Source organism: Pteropus alecto, unplaced genomic scaffold (genome assembly GCF_000325575.1).
Source record: "Pteropus alecto unplaced genomic scaffold, ASM32557v1 scaffold91, whole genome shotgun sequence".
NCBI classification, from domain to species: domain Eukaryota; kingdom Metazoa; phylum Chordata; class Mammalia; order Chiroptera; family Pteropodidae; genus Pteropus; species Pteropus alecto.
The window spans coordinates 957,109-967,693 of record NW_006431910.1 but is presented as its reverse complement, the minus strand read 5'-3'; the positions used below and the strand labels follow the sequence as shown (position 1 = coordinate 967,693).

The 10,585-nt window shown below is 38.1% G+C and overlaps 1 protein-coding gene across 1 annotated transcript; it reads left to right on the top strand.

Annotated features, from left to right (window-relative positions):
• Window positions 1–781: 781 nt before the first annotated feature.
• On the top strand, window positions 782–5,595 carry LOC102892646 (olfactory receptor 10Q1). The gene is made up of 4 exons (XM_006906023.2): window positions 782–874; window positions 1,300–1,368; window positions 2,234–2,264; window positions 4,631–5,595. The coding sequence occupies exons 1-4, from the start codon at window positions 782–784 to the stop codon at window positions 5,593–5,595; spliced, it is 1,158 nt and encodes a 385-aa protein (XP_006906085.2).
• Window positions 5,596–10,585: the final 4,990 nt, after the last annotated feature.

Below are 10,585 nucleotides of genomic sequence, written 5' to 3'. Positions count from 1 at the left end.
AGACTTTTAAATAACAAATTGGCTATTCTTTTCCTAACTGATCTTAACTTACTGGGTATAATACTTTAGAGCAAGAGAAGAAAAACTAAACCTACAGACCAAAATCAGACTCTTTCTTTGAGGCTCTTGAGCTAAGAATGTGTTTTTACTGTTAGAGAAAAAAAGGAAGTGGGGGGAGGAATTGAGGAGGGAGAGTGAAAGAAAGAAAGGAAAGAAAAAGGATGGAAGGAAGGAAGGAAGGAAGGAAGGAAGGAAGGAAGGAAGGAAGGAAGGAAGGAAGGAAGGAAGGAAGAAGAGAAAGAAAAAAAGAGAAAGCATGAACTGGGGGGGCGGCGCAGAGGGAAGGAGGGGGGAAGACACTATATGCAAGGAACCAACATGGCCTACAATGCCTAAAATATTTACTATCTGGTCCTTTAGAGAAAAAGTTTGTCAATCCCTACTTTAAAGTGTAGGGAGAATTTTCAAGTACATGCAAGAACTGTTGAATAAATCAAATGACATAGTGGATAGGGTATAATTATCCATACTTCTCAGAAGAGGAAAATGGGGCTTAGAGTGTGGCTTATCTAACATTATGTAACTGGAAAATAGTGAAGCCAAGGGCCAAACTTGGATCTTTCTTTCCTAGATCCAAAATGCTTGGTCTTCAGCCTCAATTCCTGGGCTTCAACCTATAGAAATTAGCTAGGAAGAAAGGAAGAAAATGTCTAGTCTGAGGGACTTTCCGTGATTTCAGGAGTGATAAGATAGTGGTCAGGGGATTGTAGAGGGTGGGGAAATGGCAAGAGATGAGCCCCTGTTAAAAGCTAGACATACTAAGCGAAATAAGCCAGTCACAAAAGACATGTATTCTACGTTCCACTTTGATGAGGTATCTGGAGTAGTCAAAATCAGAGGCAGAAAGTAGAATAGTGTTTTCCGGGAACTGGGAAGAGGTATGGTTGGGGAGTTGTTGAATGGTATAAAGTGTCAGTTTTGCAAGATGAAACAATTTCTGTAGATAATGGTGAGGACAGCTGCACAAAAATATGAATGTGCCTAATACTATTGAACTATACATTTGAAGTGGTTAAAACTGTGAATTTGGTTATGTGTGTTTTACAATAAAAAAAAGTTTTTGGGGGAAAAAAGCTAGGCACTCTCTGTATGTTTTTATTAACAGTCATGCAAACCCTGCAAGTTGTCGGCTAAGGAAACTGAGAAGAGCAGATTGCATTATTGAGAATGCAGGTGGAAGAGCCTTAAAGCCTGTGTGTTTTTTCACAGGAGTAATGATCTGACAAATTGCCTTCACAGTGGTCAGTGCCTTTAGCAGGACGATATGGGGCCGTAGACATTTTCCGAGGCTTCTCGAATCACATTCCTGTAAGTATAAATCCAGACTGTAAGTACAAATATTTGTGTCAGACACTTTAACGGAATTGTTCCAACTCATCTGTCTTTCCTGTGTATGTCTTTGCAACATCTTTACTAGATTGTGAAGAAATTGTTATAGAATAAAAGAGAGAAATCCAAGAACCAAGGAATACAGCATAGACTCTACCTTCTAATAACCGATCTTGCTGGGTTGACGTCTTAGTTTTGCCCTTAACTATGTAGTCTTTTAATTCCTTTACGATTTTGCTTTTTAAGAAGATAAGCTTTTTGGCCACCCAAAATAAATGTCAGTACATGGTAACTTAGGAAATGGATGTCAAAATAAATATTAGTCCATTATTCTATACTGTTTGTAGGGACTGGCACTATATTAAGTGTCTTTCATTTATTGTCATTATATCACCACAGAAACCCTCCAGGCAAGAACATTTCTTATTATTCCCATATCATAGATGAGGAAATTGAGGTCTAGAGATTTTATTTAAATTGTCCAAGATTATTCGGAACCCAAGCAGTCCGATGGCAGAAAACATGCTTTGAACTCCTCTCTTCTCCTCCCTTGCCTTTGCCATGTTTTATGGGCTAATATAGTCAAAGGCATTTCCTATCTTATAGACTGTCTCTATTTTCCTGCACTGATTTTTGAATTTATAGAATTTTTAAAATTATATCTTTATGACATATTATCATTTATGCTGCAATTTATAGCAAATGCAAAGCTCGCTCTTGTTCTTTCTTGAACATTTATTCTCACTTGATTGCTCTTCCAAATAAACTTAAAATCACATTATGAAATACGTGCAGAGGCACACAAAACACGTATCCACACTCAGGTTCTCTTGGGATTTATCAGATTCGCACCGACTATGTACATTATTTTGAAGGTACGTAATATTTTTTAAATATTGAGTTTTTTCATTGAAAAGAAAGCTACAGCCATCACTTTAAACTTGTCTTAAGATAATAGACATATACTGATATTTTCTATTTGTGTGGCTATTGGTATGAGAGTGTTCTAAGTAATTATTGCTGGTATGGAGAAAACCTTTTGTGTTTTATGGAAAGTAAAAGCCCTTTCATCAAAAGCAGTTAGGGTCAGTGCTTGATCCATTAATGGAAAAGGCGGTTATAAGGAAATGGATTTTAAACTGTATGTGTTCCTTAAAATCTTCATTTAACCGAAAGCATATGATTGCACATTTTTATCACCAGCCTTCTGAGGTCTGAACAAACCTTTTCTGTGTGTTGACTGATCGTTGCAGACTGAAGTGAACCATACTCACAAGTCCTTGCCTACAATTTGCAACGTCGATGACCTTAAAATGGAATGAAAACATAAAGACATTTGTGGGGGGAAAAAACACATGCTATATCATCTTTTTATGGTTTTTTTTCCCCTCAAACATATAGAGCATTCGTGCCCATCTGAGCTAATTCATCAGTTAAATTACTTGTTTGCAACTCACTTTTATCAAATATTCCCATAACATTAAAATTTATTGGCATTGAAAAAACTATTTTCACAGTCACAGTTCAACATTTCATACACTATTTTATTAACTTTAACAATATCAAGTGTACTTGGTTTGTTCACAGCTGGACACAAACACAGCTGATTTGATGAGCAGAAAGCTCAGCTAAAGGAAGTACTAGTGTGCAGATGCACAGGTGTTCAGCGTGGTGCGGACACCTGACAGTCTATTTTATAAGGGGGAAGGAGAAGAGGGTGGTTAAGTACGATCAGTTAACTATCGGTCATCTTTAAAAGTGTCATATCACTTCTAAGAACTTCTCAGTTGGCTGCCTTGGGTTTCTCATAGGAATAATCAGATCTCTGTCATCTTTTTTGGTTGGGGATGACGGTTTGTTTTATATTTTAGAATTTCCAGAAAATTGTGAGGGTAAAAAGAGTGATAGTTTTTACACGACAGTATTATTTTTTTTGCCCCTTAAAAATATCTTTTTGTTTCTCAACTCAATCTAAACATCTTTATATTTCAACAAAAGTATATGTCCATTTATATTTATTGTCCTAATTGTTTCATCCTGCTTGTAACAACATTTTTAAAAAGATTTTGTTCTATATAATTCCTTATCCATTTTTGTTCTTTTCCTTTTGAACTATAACTTCATTCTTTCATTTCTTTTCTCTTTAATATTTGGTAAAGACATGTATTATAAATATTTAGAAAAAATAAAGAATATAAAAATAATAAATTTAATTATCCACATCTCAATAATAATGTCGTTATACTGAATCATTGTGTAGAAATTAGTATGATATTTACGTATAATTATAGAAATTTTAGTATTATGAAATAAATATTTAGACATAACTGTTTTACTATGTTTTTATTCTCACAACTTACTTTTGTAGCACAAAATAATTAATTTTTATTTTGATTCATTTTTAACAAACTAGATTGAGTTATTGCTTTAGCATGGATGGAAACAATATAATTCCAGAACCTCTGCAAATTTGAAAAAAATTTGAATATATGCATGACAACTGGATCGGGCATAGGATCTCTTAATCAGAATTTGTTTTCCTTAAAACATTTGGGATACTGATCCATCATCTCCTACATGTTTGTATCATAAAAAGTATATTGTAAATACAAATCTGCTGAAAAGTGGTGACTTTGTGAAAAGTGGTTACTTTTTCTTTCTTTTTTCCCTTCTAGGAAATTTCTAGTATCATTATCTTTCTTAACTCAGCAAGCTCCACTCTTGTTTTCGCTTACCACACATTGAAAGCTTCTACCTGTCGGTATATTTGAACTCTAAAGTTTTGGTTGATGAGCGAAGTCTTACAGAAAATACTTCAATAAGAAAATATATATTACTGGCATATGTTAGGGTAACATTAGAATAAAGCGGTGTTCCCTATCCTCTCTGAGACCAAAATATCCACATGAATATGAAGAATTCCAGATTTCGAAATTTAACATGTAAAATATGTAAAATGTGTGTCTACATTTATACAACTACAAATACTTTATGGAAGCAAAGAACTAGCACCTATGAATGCATATGTAAAGGCTGATCATTCAAAAGATTTTGGAAGTCTGTTTCTTTTTCTTCAGAAACATACATACGAAAATTTCCAAAAAATCCTAGTCCACATATTTTGTTACAGTTAGGAAACTCCCATATTGGAAACAAAACTCAAAATCTTTTATCTTACTCAGGCAGGCAATAAGTCAGCTCAGCCCAGGAAGATTCAGGACTTTCTGTTTTTCTTCTGCAGGAGACATGTTTGCTAGGAGCGCCCCCCTCAACCAGTCCGGCCCCACTGAGTTCGTGTTCCGCAGGTTCACCACCGCCCCCCATTTCCAGGCTCTCCTCTTTCTTCTCTTTCTCCTCCTCTATCTGATGATCCTTTGCGGCAACGCGGCCATCATCTGGGTGGTGTGCACACACAGCTCCCTGCGCACCCCAATGTATTTCTTCCTGTCTAGCCTGTCCTTTATAGAAATCAACTACACCACCGTCGTGGTGCCCTTGATGCTTTCCAACATTTGGGGGACCCGGAGGCACATTTCACTGGCTGGCTGTGGGACCCAAATGTTCTTTTTTATCACACTCGGTACTGTTGACTGCTTTCTCCTGGCAATCATGGCGTATGATCGCTATGTGGCCATCTGCCACCCGCTGCACTACACCCTCATCATGACTCAGAAGCTGTGCATCCAGGTGGTGGCCTTCGCCCTGGGCCTGGCGCTCTTCCTGACCGTGCAGCTCACGTCCTTAATCTTCACCTTGCCCTTCTGGGAGCACCTCCGGGAGATCAACCACTTCCTCTGTGATGTGCCTCCGGTCCTGCGGCTGGCCTGCGCGGACATCCACGTGCACCAGGCTGTCCTCTATGTCGTGAGCATCCTCGTGCTGACCGTCCCCTTCCTGCTCATCTGCGTCTCCTACGTGTTCATCACCTTGGCCATCCTGCGCATTCGCTCAGCCGAGGGTCGCCGCCGGGCCTTCTCCACCTGCTCCTCCCACCTCACCGTGGTCTTGCTGCAGTATGGCGTCTGCGCGGTGGTCTACATGCGTCCCCAATCTAGCTCCTCGCTGGATGAGGACCGCCTATTTGCCCTCGTTTACACTTTTGGCACCCCCTTACTCAACCCTCTGATTTACACCCTTAGGAATAAGGATGTCAAAAGTGCCCTGAAAAAGGTCATCAGTGGCAAAGGCACAACTAGAACTCCCTGAAGCTTAAGGGGGACTTGAAGGACATACCTGAGCATGTGACAACAATGAAACTTTCACATACAAATGCCAGATTTACATTTATTTCTCTACAATTTGTCTTTTCATTAATTCTATCTTCCTAATTCACTTAGTTGCTATAGTTCACACTCATTATTTTGAAGTTCTTTGAAACTTTAAAACTCTGAAAACTGGACAAGGATACTGTAGGCTGCTAGTCTAGGGTTCATTTAGCCCCAATTTAAAAGTTTACATGTCCTCTGAAGCAACTTTCTTATCTTGGAAGCTTCCTCCTGAGAAGCAGTAGTATTAATTGAGTCCTTGATCAGCACTTTGGATGAAAAATGTCTGTAAAGATATTTCGCTTAGCCTAATATGTCTTCTGTTGTATTCGTCTTTAAAGTGTGACAAATAACTGCCTGGCAAATTTACCCATTTCTTTCATTAAACCTCTTTGGCATGTAACAACAGTCCCTGTGTGCTGGTCTAATCTGTGCTCCCACGTTTAATCCAAGAATGTGCAAATATGTCAGGGAAGACGGAGCAGAATCAATTTGTTCTAAGAATTAAAATACATTGAGAGTAATTTTCAAATTTCTAACATAAAACCCTTCAGTTGTCAGAAAACAAGAGTGAGTCATCAAGTGGCATGGTCGAACTTTCTAGAGGTCATCCTCTATATTAGTCAGGGTTGTCCAGAGAAACCGAGCCAATAAGATGTTACACACACACACACACACACACACACACACACACACACACACGCACACACACACACAAAGGAGACATTTATCTTAAGAATTGGCTCATGTGATTGTGGAGTCTGGCAAGTCCAAATTGTTCAACCCAGGCAAGAAGACTGGAAATTCCAGCAGGTGTTCATGTTGCAGTCTTGAGTCCAAAGGCATTCTGAGAGTTGGATCCCTTTTTTTTTTTTTTTTGGCAGGGGAGGGCGAGTAGACCTCAGTCTTTTCTCCTAAGATGTTTAAATGATTGGATGAGGACTATCCACATTATGGTGAGTAAGGTGCTTTACACAAAGTCTATCAATTTAAATGTCAGTCACATCTAAAAAGCATCTTGACAGCAGCATCTTGACTGGTGTTTGACTAAACTACTGGGTACCATAGTCTAGCCAAATAGACAAGTAAAATTAGCCATCAAAATCCACCCCTTGACAACTTGGCAGCCATACTCATCTCCTTAAACCATATCTGATCTCCAGTAAAGGCAATAACACAGTTATACTTCTGCCTAATTTGATTTGACTGTCCTACATATAACTGAAAACACGTTAACCCTTTCCCCAGAAAAGAATACAAAGTCCTTGGGCAATTTTGACCTTCTACTTGATATTCTGTAACTTAAATAGTATGATATAGAGTTACTTAAATACTGTCATGTGAAGTCATCACATCTTATGTTATACAGTAAAGGGATAAGAGAAAGAAAAAACACAGGCATACATACATACAAACATATAGATTAAAATAAAGAGGAAATACACATAAAATTACACTCATATTTTCTGCCACTGGTCATATGGTCAAAACTGGTATTAATCCCTTTTTCCAATACCTAGTCTATACTCTTTTTGTCTTCAGAAAGTGCACAGCTTATCATGGTTCTTTACCTATCGGGGTGACCCAAACTTTCATTCCTGAAGGATCTGGGACTTTAGCAGTCTTCAAAGTGCCATTGACCACTCCATTACACCAGATGCTGGGAAGCACGGTAAGACCATTGAATTCCACGAACCTGGGCCTATTTAGGTACTTCATTTGCTATGAAGTGAGTTTCTTGAGCAGAAGCAATGCTGTATGGAATACCATGACCATAATAAAACATTCTGTGAATCTATAGTTTTGGCAGAAGATTAAAGAGCAGGGAAGGTACATCTATATCCAGAGTAAGGGCAATTATGCATTGCGAACTGGAAAAATAATCACAAGGTGGGTTTAGGGATCCACTGGACCCACCGTGAAGTGAACCTGAGCTAAACAATCCATTTATTACCTGGCCTCCATATGCACCTACTCTGACTGCGGTGACTATTGAGACTCTTGGAATTAGTGTCAGTTAAGAACCAGTAAAACACCAGTAAAGATGTTATAGCTCGGCCCTGCCTAGCTATCGGGATCTGACTATCCAGCACACACACACACACACACACACACACACACATCAAAGAACTACATAAATCACTCTAGACCCACCACACAGAGGACCGTCTTTGAATAAATGGGCACTTGGGAGCATACTATCACACTCAGACTTACACAAATTATACATGACTACTATTATTTTCAAGGAACAAGCTAATATTATTTTCAAGGAACAAGCTAATTTATTAAGACTAATAGGAGTGTCTCCACTCAAGGAGAGTTAAACAAAGAAAGAGGCATGGAAAAGATAAAACATTTGATATGCATGAGATATGCTCTATTAAGTATACAGTACTACACGAGGTCCCATGGAAGCCAGATAAAATGTAAAATACTATCTCAGTTCTCCAGGGTGATAATAATTTGGGACTTGAGCTGAATCCAGCTATGACAATCTGGTGGTATGAACTCCTTGAAATAGGAGGTTCAGATGACCTTGATTAGAGAACTTCATTTTTCTCAGGAAATTTTTCAAGGCACTAAGGATGTTGCTAAAGGTTTAATATTGGTCTCTACTTTGACAAGCATACCCTAAACAGGGAATCCCAAGTGTAGGGACAGTTTTAGTTTGGACTAATTATCTGGTAACAGGAGATCAGCAATCACCAAAACTGCCTTGTGGGAGATGGAACTTATGAAGCAAAACCCTAGGTAGCTAAGTAATTTAGGCCAGGACTTTTGTTTGGGAAGGTTACTAAAGTCTCAGTCCCACTGGATAGTCTCTCCAGGCTCATGGTCCTCCCTGCTCTATCCATCATCTGCTGGGTCCTGTTCTTTATGAATATAACTGAGCAGACCCGTCATGTTGGAGCTAAGAAAAAGTCTTTTTCTACCTCCTTCTTAATTTACAAAGTTCCAGGCACCAGCTGACACCAACTTAGAAAAGTGAGTAGTGGCTTTACCGGTTAAGACTCCAGTATTTCTGAACTAGCTCAGACCAGGACTTACAGTATTTTCTCTGAATCCACTTGGAAGCACAGTTTTTCTCAGTAGAATGATAATAACTAATCAGTCAAAGAAATATTGAGAGAAGAAATAACAAAATTTTATACAGCTTGAGAGTTCATAAAAACATTCTCCTTATATGCTACCTCATTTAATCCTGACAGACAATACAGCAGACATTATTAATATCACCTCTAATTAATACGGTGTCTTTCATAGATTCAAAGAAAGGAGGGAAGAATTAGCATTTGTTATACAAATTAACAGATTTTATACATCAAACCAAGTGTTCTAAACATATTATCTTATTTAATCTCATCACAATCCTGTTGGATCTAAGTATTATTATTTACAATTTCTTAGCAGGAGGAAATAAAAAGTAATATTAGACAATCTGCCCAGAAAACAATGGTATTAATAGTAGACTGAGATTCTAGCATATGTCTGTTCAATGCCAAACCCACTAACCCCAGCCCAGCTCTCCAAGAGTTCAATAAGTATGAGCTGTTTTAGCCTAGACTCTAGATTTCCAGAACGCGAATGGATCATTTTTCTCATCCTATTCTTTCCAACTGGGCTGGGCTAGCTGGAGAGGTCAAAGGAAAGATGAGGGTGTGATGTGGGATGTGACTGGGAGGCACTGGGAGATTTCTGGGGATGATGCTGAAGGGCTCTTATCTCATCTCTGTCTGATGCAACAGGATAGAGAATCCTAGAAACTAGCGGTTGGCTGCCCTTGAACTTAAATGTTTTACTAAATATTTAGTAAAAACTTGGAATAAGACATTGATCATATGTTGACATAGTAAGTTTCACTCTCTTGGAACCACAAAATCCACTATTTTATCTATCCAGAATATGGACCACATTACTCTGCCTATCCCTCTTCTCCTAGTTAATTTTCATTCTTTAATCTAAGCTTAAATATTATTTCTTCTAGGAAGCCTTTTCAGAATTGCCTAATCACAAACTATGCCAGGCCCCATGTTGGATAGTCTTTTAACACGCTATTATTATTCAAAGCAGTTAATCAGATCTGTGATCTGTGATCTATCTATCCATCCATCCCCTCACCTATCTATCTAGACATATGCCATGTTCTTTAATTAACAGTGTCTGCCTCTCGAATTAAGATGTAATATCCACTTGAGCACAGACTGTACCATTTTGATCACCATTGTGTGTGGTGCTTCTTGGTACTTAATACATAAAAATCAAATGTGAGTGACTTAAGAAAAGATGGTTAAGATGTGAAGTGACAAATTAAAGATTTTCTAAAGATCTCAATGCTGGCAGTCTAGAACATGGACAAATCTTTTTAGAATGGTGGGTGATGATTTGTTGCTCCGAAAATACGAAAAATGGACTAGTAATTTTACATCTGAGGAGCTAAATATCAGTGTAAGTGTGAGGAGAAAACCAAGCAATTGAACACAAACCTGTGAGTTAATCTGATTTTTTATTAGATTGAAGAAATAGATCACCCATGACTATACGGGTGATGTTCAAATCTTTGTAATGCTGACCATCCCCGAGATCTGTCCTATGCAACACACTTTTAAGGAAGATATTTTTTAAAAAAAGGCTTTCCAGAGCTAAAATTGTGAGAAATATCGAATCCATGCCATACAGGAATAGCTAAATAAATCAGGATGAAAATGTAGGACTGTATAATAATGGCTTTAGTATCTGAATTGATTCATGTAGAAATTGCCCAATGATATAAAACAGAATGAATATGTAGAAATTGAACAGAGGTAGATTCCAGCCGATTACAAGAAAGCACTTTCAGAGCATCGATCCTTCCAAAGATGGAGCAAGAGAGCCAGGAGGTAATGAGATTTCCTGGGCACTGAAGGTGACTTGATGTCCAGATACTTTAT

Bases quoted from the DNA above. Each gene is read 5' to 3' on its own strand.
- LOC102892646 (XM_006906023.2), top strand. From the start codon at position 782: ATGGCAAGAGATGAGCCCCTGTTAAAAGCTAGACATACTAAGCGAAAT. The intron at 875-1,299 runs GTATCTGGAGTA...TTGCCTTCACAG, and splicing joins CTACGTTCCACTTTGATGAG to TGGTCAGTGCCTTTAGCAGG. The intron at 1,369-2,233 runs GTAAGTATAAAT...GGGATTTATCAG, and splicing joins GCTTCTCGAATCACATTCCT to ATTCGCACCGACTATGTACA.